The following is an 18,649-nucleotide window of genomic DNA, read 5'->3' as shown; positions in this document are numbered from 1 at the left end:
CCTTGGCTTCCTCCATCACAGGTGCAAGCAAGCCTCCTGTTCGCTTCAGCTGCCTGGCTGCCGGCCGCCATCTTGGTTGGCAGTTAATTTGCATATTGTCCTGATTAGCCAATGGGAAGCGTGTCGGAGGTACGATTAATTACCATGTTTGTCTATTATTAGATAGGATGGGCTTTTGGCTTTAAAGGACATCCCCTTGTCCAAATTAGTCCATTATATTAAGGTTTTACTGTAACTAGCTTTAACAATATGTATACAATGTTGTCTACCCAGAAAGCTCATTATTCAGTGTTTTGGTTATATGGGCACCCTCTCCTTAGCATGTACCAAAATTCCAGACTCCCAGAAAGAAACCACATATTCAATATACACCACACTGTACAGGTTAGGCATAGTGAGCCATTCTTATAAATTCTGGGAATACTGAGAACTCTCCCAAATTCCAAGTTCCCAGACATAAGCCAAGAGCCAACACTGTAAGCAAGCCTTTCTAAGAATAGCAGTCTCAAGCCTGCTATGTTAAAATTCTTTCTGCCCACCTACACACTCTAAGGACATAGACATCCATGTCAGTTTTTGTGTCTACCATGACTCTTATCTTCATTATAATTAGTTCAATATTCAGCACCAGAGCTAAGTGGTCACCTGACTTCACCTATTCTGAGGAAATTCACCTCTATTTAATTCAGCAACCTATTTCATTGTGAAATAGTCTGTATATTGTCATCACTTGGAACTGTATTTAAAATTCTGAACTGTAAAATTCCCCTTACCACTACCATCAAACATTTTATTTCTCCCACCCTTATCAAATTTGTTTTTTCATCTCTGGCTGTATCCTACTGCTTACCACTCCTCCTTGCTTTCCCACTCTATACCAGCTCCCTTCTGACTCCCTTCCTTCCTGTCTGCCAAAACTATACAATCGTTTTGACCATACTCCAACAAACACCCTTTATCTACTGTATCTCTAGAATGTCTCATCAATCCAATTCAATTGAAATCTCTACTTTCTTTAATTCCCATTGCCTGAAGCTACAAGAGAAAAATCACATATTATAAATATATTATCTAACTTCAGTTAGGTTAACATTATAGTAACCTTTATTCATTCCTAATCAACTCCCTTTTCCATACTCCACAGTTGTTGTTCCTCTATTGCTCAACCTTATCCTCACAACTCACTTTTTTTTTGCAGATAACCATAGTCCTTAATTCCAATCAGAGAAAAAAGACCATTGAACATAGTCTACTTTGCCTTCTCACCCTTTCATTTTTTAGATGTCCCTATGTCTTCAGTATCTTTACCATCTTTCTGGATGGAGGCAAGCCAAAGCTAGCCATTTACTCCTAGTTGCAACTCCTCCAGTCTCCTCTGCAATCCACTGAATTTCTCCCTTATACATAGCCTACAAACCTGCATAAGTCTACCAAGCCTGAGAATCTGAACACCTATTTTCTTCTCCCTTAAATATATAATGGCAACAGTCTCTTTTCCTTCCTCATCCAATGTCCTGAAAGAGTCCTCTACATTCATTATCTTTATCTCACCTCCCATTCATTATTCAAACTATTAGGCTTAAATCAACATCACTGATAAGTTTGCTCTCAACAACTGAAAACACTTCTTTTCAGCAAGTTCTCCTTCATACACCATGCTTTCTCCTAACAAAGAGCTTGAGTATCAGAGTGGGGAATATCTTACAGACATAGAAAACAGTAGCTCCTCTGTTACGTGTTTCATTTCTGCTAAAGCCTTTATTTTAAGATTCTAGGTCAACCAAAGTAATACTGTCAGATAAAGTTTTTAAGACCATCTTATTTTCTTAAATGGGTAAGAAAAACCACACTTCATGTTTCTTAATATTAGCTACAAAATGTTACCTTTAATGATTTTAATGTGGCATAAGTTACTTAGTTTTCATAATATTTTGTTCCGTTGTGGGGGGGGCGGGCGTGTTTTTTAAGTTTGGCAAGAGGTGGGGTTTGTTAGCAATGAAAATGAGATACATGTTTCAGCTTAACTTGACAGCATCATATCCATTATGCACCTTTAAGTTTAACGTTTTTAAATCTGGTAAAAAGAATTTACTTTTTAAGTCAAAGTACTATTAGCCTGGACAGAATTGGAAAGGCCAAGTTTCATCCTTAAAATGATATGATATGCTTGAAAGAGCAATGGAGTAGGAAGCTGAACTCCCTTCAAACCTAATAACCTAACATTAACCCAAAAGGCTGGAAGTAGCATTTAATTCTGAAAAATGTGATTCAAGGTGGCATCATAATTCAGTTATCTCCAAAGACTAGTAAGTAAATAAAACAAAGTAAGGATTTATGTTGGTAAGAAAATCTTAGGATGAAAAATATTACGCCCTGTCAGTGAAACTATAAATTATTAAAACCATTCCAAAAATCAATTTGGCATTAATAATATTTATACCTTTTTCAGAGTTAATTTCTCTTTTAGGAATCTAACCTAAAAATAATCTGGAATTTAAATAAAATATATGCATAAACAAATTCCCTATCAATTCCTTGAAATGATAGAGAAATAAACATGCGAATGTTAAGTAAATTATAGTATCTCAATAACAGAATATTAGACAATTATTAAAAATAAAGTTTGCAAATAAGATGGAAAGTACATATAATATATTATTAAATAAAAAGAAAATACAAAAGAGTACATAAATCATTCTCTCAACTGTAAACCTCTGGCCAGCGTGGCTCAGTTGGTTGGAGCGTTGTCCCGTACACAGAAAGGTCTCAGGTTTGATTCCTAATAACAGCACACACCCAGGCTTTAGGTTTGATGGATGTTTTTCTTTCCTTCCTCTCCCCTCCCAGGAGGTCATGGTTCGATTCCCAGTCAGGGCACATGGCCAGGTTGCAGATTGCAGGCTTGATCCCTAGTAGGGAGCATGTAGGAGGCAACTAATTGATAATTCCCTCTCATATTAATGTTTCTCTCTCTCCCCTCTCCCTTCCACTCTGAAATCAATAAAAATATAAAATAAAATCAGTAACACATATCCTCAGATGAGGATTAAAAAAAACTTACAAAATTATAATCTTCAAGGACACAATTAGATAGTAGGTAGTCTATAAAAAGTATTCATATCCTTTGACTAATTCTTATTCTAAAAATGTATCAGAAGGAAATAATTACAGTGGCACATATATGTTAATGAAGAATCAAGTATTCTGCAGTGTTATTTTGGTAAGGGCGTATAAAAGAAATTTTATTTCATTTGTTTTCTTATAGACTGTTTTTTCAGCAGATGTATAGTAAGTAGTGGCTAAATAAATACTTTAAATGTATTTTTATAGTATACATCATAATTTTTTTTCTATTTGAATGTTTTAGTTGGTATTAACTAGGTATTTCATTCTAAGTAAATAGGGAGTCTTGGGCTCACCAATCAACAGTTTTCCTGAATGCATTTCAACCTTTTCTGTAGTTCAAGCCCAGTCCTTTTTACTTGCATTTTTATTTCTTCTATGTTCCTTATATGCTTCATATTATTGTGTTAGGATTCACTAATGAATCGTTATTTTGAATTAAAATATATTTTGAATTAATGGTGAATTTTACCTTTTAAATGCAGACCTGCAAGAATCTGTTTCAATGTGTTTTGTTCTGTGATTATTTTTCTTACCTTCTAAATGTTGACGTCATTTTAACAGTGGTTTTTAAAAACAATAGAAATGTACTATAGTTGTATTAATCATAATACATCAATATGAAAGAATATTACAGTTCAAAATAATGTGAAGTATAGAATAACTGTTTCTCTGAGTGCCTGACTAGCAGCTAGCTCCCTATGCTCTAGCAAATTAAAACACAAATGGGCATCTGCTTTAAGAACAGTTAATCCGCCCTAGCCGGCTTGGCTCAGTGGATAGAGCATCAGCCTGCGGACTGAAGGGTGCCAGGTTCGATTCCAGTCAAGGGCACATACCTGGGTTGCGGGCTCCATCCCCAGTGTGGGGTGTGCAGGAGGCAGCCAATCAATGATTCTCTCTCATCACTGATGTTTTTATCTCTCTCCTCCCTTCCTCTCTGAAATCAATAAAGAAATATATTTTTTAAAAAAACGAAAACAACTAATCCCTGGGCTGGCTAGCAGCATATGGGATGGCAGGGTCCAACAGACCTATCCAACCTGCACATTAGCTAAATCAATCTGACCCTCTTTCTTGAGTTGTCTGAAAGTAAGACACAATTGTTGGTCACATGAAATTTAACTGAAGCCAAGATACTGTAAAGCCACAATAAGTAGCAATTGAGATTAAGTTGAAGCCAATAGTAAGCAGAAACTATGAGAGAGAGGGAAAAAGTGCTCTGCCAGTTTATGTTGCAACAGCAAAAGCTAGAACAGAGTCAGGTAAGTCACTGTGACAGACTACTAGACCAAGGAGCAAAGGACACGCACTGCTGAGAAAAATGACAGAATAATTTCATCACCAGAGCTGTACTATATCCAAAACAATAATATTCCAATCTCCTTGAAGCCTGGATGGCAAAGCTTCCTGTCTTCCTTAGTCTCCATGGATTTTTACAATAAACTTCCACTGCTTAAGGCCCCTTGGATGGTTCTATTGTTTGAAATCTAACAGACTCTAATATTTCATACTTTTAAAGAATCCACAATGATATTGGCTTATATTCCCAAAATGTTAAACAGAAAATGTAGAATACAAAATACTTTATAAGCATGGTCTCAATTATTTTAATAAATATATTTATATACACAGAGAAAAACAGGAAAAGTTAATCCATCAAAATGTTAACAGTGGTTAACCCTAGCCAATATTACGGGTGATACTGCATTTTTAACATTTTCATCCTATCTAATAAAAGAGAAACATGGTAATTAGCCGTACCTCCGCTACCCTTCCCACTGGCTAATCAGGGCGATATGCAAATTAACTGCCAGCCAAGATGGCGGCCAGCAGCTAGGCAGCTTGAAGTGAACATGAGGCTTGCTTGCTTCAGTGACGGAGGAAGCCAACTTCCCCCGCCTGCCGCTGCCCGCCTCTGAGCTTGCAGTTTGAAACATTGTTACAAATATAGAAGCTAAACAAAACCCCAGAAACCTGCTTTCAGCCAGCCAGGATCCCAGAGCTGGAGTTGAAACAGTGTTTCGATTATAGAACCTAAACAAACCAGATACCTGCTTTCAGCAGTGGAGGCCTCAGAGCGGGAGCCAAGCCTCAGAGCTAAAGCTGGCCCAGAATTAAAAAAAGAAAAAAAGGAGCTGTTGAGAACTTCAGTCCCCCGCCAGCCTGAAAACAGCCCTCAGCCCCTCACCCAGACTGGCCAAGCACCCCAGTGGGGCCCCCACCCTAAGGGGGTGTGACCAGCTGCAAACAGCCCTCAGCCCCTCACCCAGACTGGCCAGGCACCCAAGCAGGACCCCCACCCTGATCCAGGACACCCTTCAGGGCAAACCAGCTGGCCCCTACCTGTGCACCAGGCCTCTATCCTATATAGTAAAAGGGTAATATGCCTCCTAGCACCGGGATCAGCGGAGCCGCAAGACCTCCCGGCAACAGGATCAGCATGACAGGGGACAGCGCCCAAACCCCCTGATCGCCCTGAGGCTCTGTGTGACGGGGGCGGGGCCACAACCTCCCTATCAGCCCTGTTCTGTTCGTTACAGGGGAAGGCGCCCCACCCCCCTGATCGGCCCTGCTCTGTGGGTGATAGAGGGCGGCGCCCCAACCCCCTGATCTGCCCTGCTCTGTGTGTGACAGGGGGCGGTGCCCCAACCCCCCAATTGGCCCTACTCTGAGCGTGACTGAGGGTGGCATCGCAACCTCCCAATCCGCCCTGCTCTGAGCCCGACCAGGGGCTGCACCTAGGGATTGGGCCTGCCCTCTGCCACCCGGGAGCAGGCCTAAGCCAGCAGGTCGTTATCTCCCAAGGGGTCCCAGTCTGCGAGAGGGCACAGGCCGGGCTGAGGGATGCCTTCTCCCCACCAAGGGCACAAATTTTTGTGCACCGGGCCTCTAGTATTTTCTATAATAGCATATATTATTATCTTAAGATAAGATTTCTAGGGGAAAAACTTAATAAGGACTATGAATAAATACACCAAAATATTAAATGACCGTTGCCTCTTGGTGATTATAGATGGTTTAATAAAAAAAGAAATGTACAGTAAAAAATGTAATAAGCAGCAACAAAAGCAAAAATCATGAAAATATTGACAGCACAATTTCCTGAGATGTTAACATGAGATTTAGTAGTAAACTGACTCATACTTGAGCATTCTCTTCTGTTTGTCACTTGAGAGACGTGTGACTTTTATCACTTTTAAAGCGTTTAAACCAGTGTTCACAAGTATTCTGAGATGGAGCATGTTCACCATAAGCTTCCCGAATTATACGCAGCACTTTTTCTTCAAAATAAAGTAATGAATTAAAACTTCCCGCAAATGCTCTTTTTTTGGCATGAAATTCGACATTTTTAAGTGTAAAAATATCTATGATGTTAACACCTTCAGCAAATTTGACATATGAAATTCTGAAGCTTGCTGTCAATACAGCAAAACAGCATACATATCAAATCACATATATATTAACATATGTGTACCTCTATCTATTGAAAAAAATCCATATTAACCGGTACACCTAGTACATTGTCATATGGATCTAGAAAAAAATATTTTTGAGCTTTTCACATTGGTACCTAAAATCCCAACATACGTAGGATTTTGTTATGTGCTGACAATACAGAGCACATAAGTTTGTTGCTTTCAGTCCTTGTATTTTTTTTAAAATATATTTTATTGATTTTTTACAGAGAGAAAGGAAGAGAGATAGTTAGAAACATCGATGAGAGAGAAACATCGATCAGCTGCCTCCTGCACATCTCCCTCTCGGGATGTGCCCGCAACCCAGGTACATGCCCTTGACCAGAATCGAACCCGGGACCCCTCAGTCCGCAAGCCGACGCTCTATCCACTGAGCCAAACCGGTTTCGGCCAGTCCTTGTATCTTTTAAAAAAGCATTTAAGCAAACAGATTCTGAAGGCAGACTATCTGGAATATAATCTCGACACTGTCATTCACTAGATGTATCACTTTGAGCAAGTTAGCTACCTTTTCTGAGCCTCAGTTTCCTTATTTATACACGAGGGATAATACTTGGCCTAACTCATTAAATGAGTACATATACATAAAGCACCAACAGTGCATGTCATAAACCATAGCTATATATATAAAAGGCTGTGTCCCTCTGCCCATCCAACCAGTACCTATGATGTGTACTGACCACCAGGGGGCAGACGCTCAATGCAGGAGCTGCTGAGCTGCAGTGACTTGGCAGCAGCGGTTCTTGGGTGACACACCCCGAAACCAGAGAGGAGGGAGCTCAATTCCTCGTGGGGCCACGCAATTCCACCTTTGGACATGGGTTATGTTGCTGCTGGGGCACTGTCAGACCCGAATCTGGTTTACTGCACACTTGCGTTTATGTTCCACACCCTGTATGATAGCAACTTTGCAGAGTGCCCTCTCATACTCCCACTCCGGGACCTCTCTGGGGATGTTGGAGAGCTGGTTTTGGACTGATCCCTGCAGACCAGGCCAAGGGACCTCACCTGTCGGAGGGACCCCCGCTCACTCTGCAGATGCCAGGGAAGGACCATGGGAGGTTGGCTCCAGGGCATGTCTGGCCCATCTTGCCCAGTCTACTCCGCCGGCCACCTTCTCATTAATTTCCTTTCAATGCGCATGAATCCGTGCACCGGGTCACTAGTATGTTATAACTGCTTTTATAAAATAACATAAATGTTTGCTGTGTTTTTATTATGGTTATTATACTTCTAATAAAGTGGGCAATATTATCATTTAATATCCACTATGGATAACTAGATAAATTAGAGAATGTCTAGATCTCAGTGACTTCATAAACACCATCTTCAAATAGTTTAGCAAACAGAATAGCCAATGATCAAATTGGCTAATGATAACTGTCAAAGATTTTTCCAACTTTTTGCCAACCTCTTCAAGTTCAGGGGGTAGTGTACAGGAAACAAGGTACACAAAGAGGTGCTGGGTTCAGGAAAGCCAGGCAATAATAAAGCATTTGTAGTAAATATGGGCAAGCAACGTGGGTCAGGAATCCAGGCAGGTGAGACCAAGGTTGAAAAGCACAAAGCAGTTACTGTGGTGAGATAAAAGAGCAGCGCAAGGGAGAGACAGAATGCTCAAATTCTAATCCTAGTTCAGAGATATCAATTAGGTATATTGTTTTAGGAGAGCAAATCTCCTCTGTGGTTTTATTTGCCTCAGGTAAGACAACTGGCCTATCAGGGTCGTAGATGGCCCAAAGGTCAAATACTATCCCAAAGTTCTCAAGAAAACATCAGCAAGGGTTTACTGGGCTGACATTTCATAGGTGGACAGCTGCTGTAAAGCAGGAAGAAAGTTTTAAAACTTTATTCTTGTCAAATAATTTGAGAGTTTTTCTCTTTACAAGTCTGTGCCCTTTATTAATTCCAGTACACTCACATTCTAACAGAGGAAGCACCATGAAAAAAAGAAAAAGGTGGCACAGAATAAAGAGTAGGTAGATAAGTTTTAATTTTTAAAAAAGAGGAAGACAGGACTCATTAAGAAGATAACTGAAAGATTTAAAGAAGATAAAGGAGCTAGTATTGGATATCTGATGGGAATATTCCAAAAAGGGAGTGCAAAAGCCCAAAGCTGGGGATGTGCCTGGAATAATTCAGGGAATAAAAAGGAGGCCAGTGTGTTTAGAGTCCAGTAAACAAATGAAAGAACAGTAGAAAGGAAATAAAAGAAGTAATGATGGTCCAGATCAGTTAGGGTCTTATAGGCCACTAAAAGGGACTTTAACTCTGAAGAGGGGGAGTCTTGGGGAGGCTTAATACAGAACAGACATGATCTGATCTATATTTTTAAAGGATCACTGTGGTAAATGTATTGCAAAGGTTGAGAAAAGGTGGAAGCAGGGAGAAGAAAAGTATTAAGTGTGAGGCACAAAAGAGACAATGACAACTCATATCAGCAGTAGAGATGGTAAAAAGTGGCTGAATTTTGAATATACTAGTATTTTGAAGATAGAGTCAATGGATTAATTTCTTTATAGACTGAATGCAATGAAAGAGAAAGAGGGGACATCAAAGATGTGTTAACTATTTTTTAATCTAAGCAAGCAGGATGCCAGATCTGCCATCAACTGAGAATGGGAAGGCTGCAGGTGAAGCTGATTGGGGGAGGCTTGGCTCCAGCTCTTAGGCCTCTGCTGCTGAAAGCAGGTTTCTGGCCTTTGTTTACCTTCTGTATTTGAAACAATGTTGCGATCCTGCTGGCTGAAGCCCAGCAGACTAAAGCAGGTTTCTGGGCTTTTGTTTAGCTTCTATATTTGAAACACAGTTGCTTAGAGTTGCAACTCAGAGGCCGGCAGCGGCAGGCGGGGAATGTTGGAGTCCTCCGTCACTGAAGCAAGCAAGCCTCATGTTCGCTTTAAGCTGCCTGGCTGCCGGCCGCCATCTTGGCTGGCAGTTAATTTGCATATCACCCTGATTAGCCAATGGGAAGGGTAGCGGTCGTACGCTAATTACCATGTTTCTCTTTTATTAGATAGGAGGAGGGAGTATTATTTTTGGGTATAGAGCATAGTGTTTAGACAGTTATATAATTTACAAAGTGATCCCCCAATATTTTAAGTACCCACCTGGCACCATACATAGTTATTACAATATTATTGGCTATATTCCCTATGCTGTACTTTACATTCCTGTGACGATTCTATAACTACCAATTTGTACTTCCTGTTCACCCAGGTCCCCAACCCCACTTCCCTCTGGCAACCATCAGATTGTTGTCTGCATCTATGAGTCTGTTTCTCTTTTGTTTGTCACTTTACCTTGTTCTTTAGATTCCACATATACTAGCAAGTGAAATCATGTGGTGTTTGTCTTTCTCTGTCTGACTTATTTTAACTAGTATAATACCCACTAGATCTATCCACATTGTCACAAATGGAAAGATTTCATACTTTATGGTCAAGTAATACTCCACCACTGTATATACATGTACAACTTTTTTATCCACTTGTATACTAATAGGCACTTGGGCCAACTCAACTACTTTAAATCATACATACCTGACCCCTCAAAATAAAGACTTTGTGTACCTAATTTATACATATTTTAGAATATTCTTTAAACTTACATAAATCTTATGATCTATACAATGATGATAAATTATGTTCATTTAAGGATATATGGTTGAACTGGTTTATAGTATAAACTACCAAAAATATCAATTTCAAGTAAAGTTTATAATTGAATAGTTTAGAAAGGGCAGAGAAAAAAGGCTGGATACATAGGAACTCATTCACTAAACTAACCAAGGACTCTACTAGTATTGTATCTACAATGCAAAATCAAAGAGAATAAACAAGGACCTCTTGCAGGAAGCATATATTTATATGCAGGCTTGTCAAATTAAATATACACACATTCACTTCTTATCAATCAAAAAACAATGATACGTTACTCCAAAGTCCAACCAACTCTACCCTAAATAAACTTCATTTACTAGGTGGTAGGATGGAAAAAGGCTTAAGGGGAAAAATAATTTTTTCCAAGACTTTGTGAAAAAATTTTAGCCCTTATATACAAAATTCAGTTTTAAATGTGAAGATGTAAAAAACAATCTTTTCCTCCAATCTAATAAACAGATCACTGTCAAACACAACACATCTTGCAGCTAAAGGCTACCACTTTACAAAGGTCCTCATTCCAAAATCTATGATCTTGTGGGAAAGCCCCTCTCCACTTCGGGCACATGCAGATCTCTTGGCCTACTAGCTGCCCTGAGGCAGCAGAACAGGAAATGCAGGTATGTCATCAAGACAGTCTTTTTTTTTTTTTTTAAATATATTTTATTGATTTTTTACAGAGAAGAAGGGAGAGGGATAGAAAGTCAGAAACATTGATGAGAGAGATCGATCAGCTGCCTCCTGCACGCCCCTCCACTGGGGATGCGCCCGCAACCAAGGTACATGCCCTTGACCGGAATCGAACCCGGGACCCTTGAGTCCGCAGGCCAACGCTCTATCCACTGAGCCAAACCGGTTCGGCCATCAAGAAAGTCTTCAATCAACAGTAAGGGCAGCCAAAGTTCTTTGACCTCAACCTCCAAAAGTCAAAATAAAACAAACAAAAAACACAACTGAGGAATGAGATAGCAAAAGTGGCCACTGCTACGTTTTTTCCACACCTTATAGGGAAGTTGTGAAATTTGACGTCTTATAGAACTGTAATACCTCCTTTATGTAAAGACCATCACCCAACACATAGTCACTATCATGTCTCATCTAGACTGTTCTAATAGCCCTACTCTCCCTAGTTTCAGTCTAATCCCTCTATAACCTTTTCTGGCCCCTACTAAGCCTACCAAACCTCATTCTCATTTCAAGGTGCTATCTCCTTGGTTCATTATACTCTAGCCACAATACAGAAGTAGCCTTTTAGTTTCTTAGGCAAGCCATGCTTATTTTGTTGTTCTCTAAGAGTCTTTCATCCCTTCTAAATGTTATCCCCTCACAGAGGTTCTCTTAATTACATTATTTTTAATCATAGCACTTTATCGGTCTCCTTCAAAACAATTTTCTTATACATAGTTTGTCTATTAGCTGTAAGCTCCGTAAGAGTAGAGAAACTATGTATGTTTCATTCATAACTATATACCCAGAGCCTCACATTATACCTACCATAAAATTTAATGATTACTTGTTAAATTATTAACATCAACAAGACAGCTGATAATGAAGGATTAAGCAAAAAATACTCTTAGGAAACAAATACCTTACAACCCAAGTATTAAAATTCAAACATCTAGCCTGGCCAGCGTGGCTCACTGGTTGAGCTTCAACCTATGAACCAGAAAGTCAAGGTTCAATTCCTGGTCAGGGCATATGCCCAGGTTTCGGGTTTGATCCCCAGTGTGGGGTGTGCAAGAGGCAACCAATCAATGATTCTATCATCATTGATGTTTCTATCTCTCTCTCCCTCTCCTTTCCTCTCTAAAATCAATAAAAATATATTTTTAAAAATTCAAACATCTAAATCCAGCACTCAGAATCAACATCTCTTACTTTACTAGTATATATGGTTCTAATAAGATTAGTTGTCTCATTTCCAAAGTAACCCTGATGAACTAGATGGGGGGGGGGGGGGGGAGGAAGTAAACAGAAAACAAAAGCCCACACGTGAAATTTAAAAGAAAGTGACATTTATAAAAGGTCCTCAAACCCCAAAATACCTTAACAGCCTCTAAGAATATCACTGTTACCAGCCTGATAGTATCTGCTTTTGATTAAATGTTTCCTATACCCTATCAGATAATTCTGATTTATCCTCAAAATCTTGTTTTAAAGCAGGAAAGCATATGTCACCTTTTAGATTGATTCCAAGAAAACTGTAAAGATTAACCAAAAAATATGCATGAAGGATTAACATCAAAATAAGTGACAATCATTTGCTGAATGCCTAGTATGGGTCCAGATCATTAGATACATTATTTCTGACTCTCACACCTAATCTCTGAGGTAGATATTATCCCTTTTGCAGATGAGAAGACTGAAGTTCAGAAAAGCTAATAGTTATAATTAGCTTGCAGTTAGGAAGTATCTGAGCACTGAAACCTATCTGCTTGACATCAAATACCACACTATTTCCATAGGACCATCCAATGCTTTCCAAATGTTGATCTGAATGTCACCAACGCTCTTATTAATAAAAATTCCTAGGCTCTTCTCCTAAAGATTTTGATTGAGGATGTCTAGGATAGAACTTAAAATGTGTATTTTTTTAAATGCCCTAGTGATTCTGATAATTAGGCAAGTTTAAGAAATCTTGCCCTGGGATAAAACTAGACTACACAAACATGAAAACACTGATTGATCTGATTTTATAATGGATTCTAAAACAAGTATTGGCAATTGACAAGATCCAAAGATGTATGAAATTATCTCATTTATTTAGAGAACATTTCAGGACCTATAATATTCCAGACAGCATATTAAGTAGTGGAGAAATAAGGACCAATAAGTACAATCCCTGTCCTCAACTTTACAGCCATGTGGAGAAATATAAAGTCTTCAAAAATCTTAAAATGAAATGTGCCTTAAATATTATGCTAGCTGGGGGGAAAAAGATGGGAGTTATGAAATTAAAATTGTTTAACTGAAGTGATTCTGTTATTTCAGCAAATCTTGTTCAGGTCTCTCCTTGCTACCATAACATCTAGTAACAGTCTTGAAATACTGCTTTTGGTAGACATTTTTTAATTGACCCTACCATTAGAAAGCTCAATCAACATACTAAAGTGTTCTTGTGATGTCTCCTATACAAAGATCCTATTGTACCCCAAAGTAGTTTCCAAATTTTTTCATTTCAAGTCACATTTCTAAATCTTTCAACTTTCCACAGCATACCTAAGATGAAGACAAGCAAAGAGTGATGTCCCACAGCCATCGATAAAAACTGGTGAAGGACATATATGGCAGTAAAAATACACATGCAAGTGTTATGTATTTAGTGGTATGTATCCACATATGTGGTATGAATGGAGTATGTATGTATATGTATATATAGTGAAGGAGCCATTTGGTATAGCCTACTTATTGATATGTTAAATCTTCTTCTAACGAAGGAATGAATTAATATGCAATTATTAACATACTTCAATAAATGTTGGACAATTAGAGATGGAAAAAAACTGGTGAAGGATGAGGAATTATTTGTGGCAATGATAGGAAAATTATACCTCAGAAGTGAGTACATGAAAACATGATGATTTAGTGAAATAAGAAAAGAATAACATTAGAAATAAACTGCAGCAAAATAACTTGGCTCTATAAAGGGCTTAAATTAGAACTCAAACATTAGAAAAGCTCCAAGTTTGATTCTGATATAGGAGGTCATGACTAAGTGAAAAGGAAAAAATAGTGTCAGTTATAATTGTAGATTAGCTAGGAAATACTGGTCCAAAACTAGATTTAAATTCTAATTTTTAGGTTAACACATCCTTTAGCACTACCACCATTGTGAAAAATCAAAGCCTTCAACAAATTATCATTACATTTTGTACAAATTTATTTTGAGGAGTAAAGAACTCCATAATTTTTAAATATCAACCAAACTGGCCAATTCTACCTAATAAGTTAATCACTTTTTCCCTCATCTTCCTTACATAAAAAATGAGAAATACACCCCCCGACACACACACACAGGAAACCTACTTTAATTAAGTGTGAACTCAAGTCTTTTAAATTACATATACATAAATATTATACAACAACAGGAACTTATCATTTCCCTCTCTTCCTTCAAATATGACTTTTTGTCAAAATATGCTCCTGCCAAGATTTCTCTCTGTTGGAGCTGCCATCTTGTTTCATATTGCTACATGCAAATATAAAAATGAAGAAAATTATTATACTCATCCCGAAGAATGTCAAGAAAAAATGATGATCCTGATGAAATTACAAAGTATAAGTCTAATTTGGAGTCAATATGAAAACACTATTAAAAACCACATTAAAGTAGACTTTGTTTAGGTAAATTATACTTTTTACATTCTTATGTCCCCAAAATCTCATTATGTCCCAAAATTAACCAAGACCTACCTGTGTGGTAGAGAATGGAAAATAATTTAGTTTTTCACACCACTATAATAACATACCAAATGATATCATATGAGAATACAGTGATTTCTAAAATAAAATAAAAGCAATTTTATACTATGATATGTTAAAGTAAGGAAAATATTCAACTATAAAGGTCTACTCAAAAGTGCAATCTGTGAAAAATACATATTGACCTATAGCTTTTCCAACTAATCTGGATTACAGATGACTCAGTAAACAATATCATTTATTTTCAAATTGGTAAGGAAAGACCACTCCTTAGTTTAAAAAAAGGAATCAGGGCAGTGGCAGTGAGTGATAAGTTCAGCCACTCTTACTATAACTGTTTTAATAGCTCTTTCCATTTAAAGGCAAGAAAAACTGAACAGGCTCAACAGTTACAGTAACTTTCCTTAGCACTAATCTCAAAAACTTTTATAGGTACAATAGGCATTAACTGGGCTACCCATTGACATAGTATGCTTGTGAATTATGCACGACAGAGTCATGTAAAAAAAGTTTAAAAGTTCTATATTACTATTACTATACCTATCTACGTCACCACAAAACAGGCTTAGATTTCCTTTTTGTTTGTTAATCCTCATCCAAGGATATTTTTCCATTCATTTTTAAACAGAGTAGAAGCAAGGGAGAGACAGAGAGTGAGAAACATCTATGTGAGAGAGATACATCGACTGGCTGCCTCCCACATACACCAGAGGAGGGGGGCGGGAATCGAGCCTCTAACCAAGGTACATGCCCTTGATCAGAATCAAACCCGGGACCCTTAGTCTTCGGGACAATGCTCTATCCACTAAGCAAAACCAGCTAGGGCCAAGTTTAGATTTTCAATCAGAGAGATTCTCAATAATTCTCATCGAAATACTTCACATAATTTAACCTCATGCAAATATTTTAGAAATGGAAATAAGACAAAGTGAATAACTGTTAGGTTTAAATACAGCAGTTCAGATTTCTTTACACCTATGCTTCTCAAAGTGAAATACTACATGTGTGGAAGATAATTAATAAAGGCTAATATTTATTGAGCACAGTACCACACAATGTGACTAATTCTTTGCAAGTATTGTCTCATGTAATCCTTAATAATCTTAAAAGTTCAGGACTATAACTATCTCTATCTTAACTGAAGAGGCACAAATAAGTAATTTACCCAAGAAGTGGCAGACTATAGATTTCAACCCAGAGCCTAAAACCAAGGGAAGAGAGGGAAGTGGTTCAGGGAAATCACAGAAATATTAACTCCCAATGTAGGAAAGAATGCTGTTTACTGGTGGCATATAGTTCTGTATACTACTCTGAAATATGTGTGGCCTGCAATCTTGGCTACACATAAAAATCACCGGTGGGACTTTTTTTAAAAAACTACCCAAGCCTGGGATCCTCACTCTGAAACTTGGCCTTCCATTGGCCTGGCCTGGGGCAAAGGCAGGTTGTTTTTTAAGCTCCCCAGATGATTCTGACGGGCAGCTAAGACTGAAAACCACTGGTAGTTCTCTCACCCTGTTAAAACTCTCTGGTAGCCAACTACAATCAAATTAACTGATCACCTATTTGGTTCTGAACATTTTGCCTATTATATTTTCCATTTACCCCAAATAAATGCTTAGCTTTTCTTTTCCTTTAAAAAAAGGAAGCATTACAACTATGGCTGTACCTTTTTAAATACCAAAATTTTGCCAGTTTTTCTTTGACATCAGGAACGTAGGGGGGGAAATGGGCAGATAGCATGAAAAAGTTTGAAAATCCCTTCTTTAAGCATCCACGTACTCCTTAGATTTAAAACAATTTTAAAAAGTCATGCTAAAAATTAAATAACTGGTTATGAGAGTAAAAAGTTTTGTGATATATGTTAAAGAAAGATTTAATATCCATGATATTTGGTTATAATTCTTAATTCTGCTGGTGATGACAGTTAAAACATTAAGTAACTGTCCGGCTGTGGTGGCTCAGTGGATTGAGCATCATCCCATAGACCTAGAGGTCCCAGGTTTGATTCCCATTCAGGGCACGAGCCCAGATTGCAGCTAGATCCCCAGTAGTAGGTATGCAGGAGGCAGCCAATCAATAATTCTTTCCCATCATTGATGTTTCTCTCTCTCTCTCCCCCTCTCCCTTCTTCTCTGAAATCAATAAAAATATAATTTAAAAAAATAAACAGTAACTGCTACTGTGGTGATAAATTTCATTGTCGTTTCATGACGCTGTGACAGCGATGATGCAGTTTTTACCCTGTAAGTCACCTGAATATAAACTAGCAGGGGCTAAAGAAATTAAAGCATTACATAAACATAGCCTAACAGCAATACCACTAGTCATATCATGTACTAACAAATGCAAGGATTTTCCTGAGAATCTTATGAGAAGTCTTACTGTTTCACTAAAGTTATTCAATCACACATTCCAATCACCCTATAGTGGTTCTCAACCTTCTGGCCCTTTAAATACAGTTCCTTATGTTGTGACCCAACCACAAAATTATTTTCGTTGCTACTTCATAACTGTAATGTTCCTACTCTTATGAGTCGTAATGTAAATATCTGATATGCAGGATAGTCTTAGGCGACCCCTGTGAAAGGGTCGTTCCACTGCCAAAGGGGTCGCGACCCACAGGTTGAGAACCGCTACGAATGGAACCTGTTAAGAGTTTCAGATTTGCTGGCCCTTTTATTTTACTGAAAAGGTAGGAATGTGGAAATATCTGACAAGCATGGGGCGTTTGACCCTATGATTTGAACAAGAGATCTAAGAGGAAAAAAAGAGTATAAATAGTTCAAGTCGTACAAAACTCTGGACTTCTCAGAGAAACATTACAAAACTTCCTGCTTCCGGCCAGCTCGTTATTTGGTTCAGTCTTCACATTCCTTTATTAGTCATGACCATTCAGGAAGCTACCATTCCTTACTGTTTGAATAATATCGGACTTTTAAATGTTCCCAATTCAGACTTTCAAGGACCTTTATCAAATGAAGAAGCCATCCCAGAGTTCATGCCCAAAAGAGGGACTCATATTTCAAAGAACGCTTCGTAACCTAAAAGTACGTCCTATCAGAGATTTTTTTAAAAATTATTTGTACACATAAACCGTTCTGCAGATTTTAAGCGTCTGGTCATCTGTGCAGTTTCACCATGCACCATTACGGGGACTTGCATGAGTTCTGCAGAAATGGACTCCGAGAAACTGAGACCCGCGGGCAGTGTGTGAAGCACACAGACACAACGACCGCGAACCAGTCATTACCGATTGTCACCGGGGTCCCAGGCAGCCCAGATCTAGCCTCGGAGTCGAAGCCATATGTCAACAGGCTCCAAGGCCCAGACACGCGAGCGAACCACGGGGTAACTGGGTGAGAAAACAAGGGGAGGGGCCTCAAAAATGCGTGTCCTGCTCCCCGGGAGCTGAGGGGGTGTCCCGAAGGAAGGACCCCAAAGAAAAACCTTCCCTTCTGGGATCCTGCCTATCGCCCCAGGCCTGTAAGGCCTGCTAAAAGGGTTGCTGGGGAGGAAGGTCCTCACGTCGGAGACCGAAACAAATGAAAATAAAGCAAGTTCTCACTTCCTGGTCGCCTACTTTCCCGGAGGCCCCCGGAACCAGACGGATGTCGGGAAAATGGGACTCCCGAGGAGTAAAGCCACCCCCCCACCCCCCGCCCTCAGCCCTGCACCTCCCGTCCTCGCCCTCGCCCTCCTCCGGGCCTTACACAGTGACGTGACCCGAGCCGCGGACCACCACTGGGTCCGGCGAGTACTTGAGCAGCTGCTCCTCCAGGGCCCGCTCCTCGTCCTCCTCCTCCTCGTAGATCTCGTCGAAATCCGCCATCCTGAGCCCCGAGACCCCTGTCCGAAGGAGCCGGACTCCAGGGACTGTGGCCGGGATACGGGCTGCGAGGCGGCGGAGGCTGAGGGGAGGTTCCGCCGCGAGCTCAGAGGCCGCGGACTTGGCTCCCGGCG

The 18,649-nt window shown here is 39.3% G+C and overlaps 1 protein-coding gene across 2 annotated transcripts in view; it reads right to left on the bottom strand.

Moving 5' to 3' along the window:
• CHIC2 (cysteine rich hydrophobic domain 2) overlaps positions 1 to 18,643 on the bottom strand; it is a 58,412-nt gene extending 39,769 nt beyond the window's left edge. For both annotated transcript variants that reach the window (XM_006757810.2, XM_006757811.2), the window contains exon 1: positions 18,400 to 18,643. In XM_006757810.2, the coding sequence (XP_006757873.1) occupies positions 18,400 to 18,518 (119 nt within the window). In that variant the 5' untranslated portion in view covers positions 18,519 to 18,643. The remainder of the gene's footprint in view (positions 1 to 18,399) is intronic.
• Positions 18,644 to 18,649: the final 6 nt, after the last annotated feature.

This window comes from Myotis davidii, unplaced genomic scaffold (genome assembly GCF_000327345.1).
Source record: "Myotis davidii unplaced genomic scaffold, ASM32734v1 scaffold173, whole genome shotgun sequence".
In the NCBI taxonomy this organism is placed as follows: Eukaryota; Metazoa; Chordata; class Mammalia; order Chiroptera; family Vespertilionidae; genus Myotis; species Myotis davidii.
The sequence above is the reverse complement of the archived record's forward strand: the minus strand, read 5'-3'. Positions and strand labels throughout refer to the sequence as shown.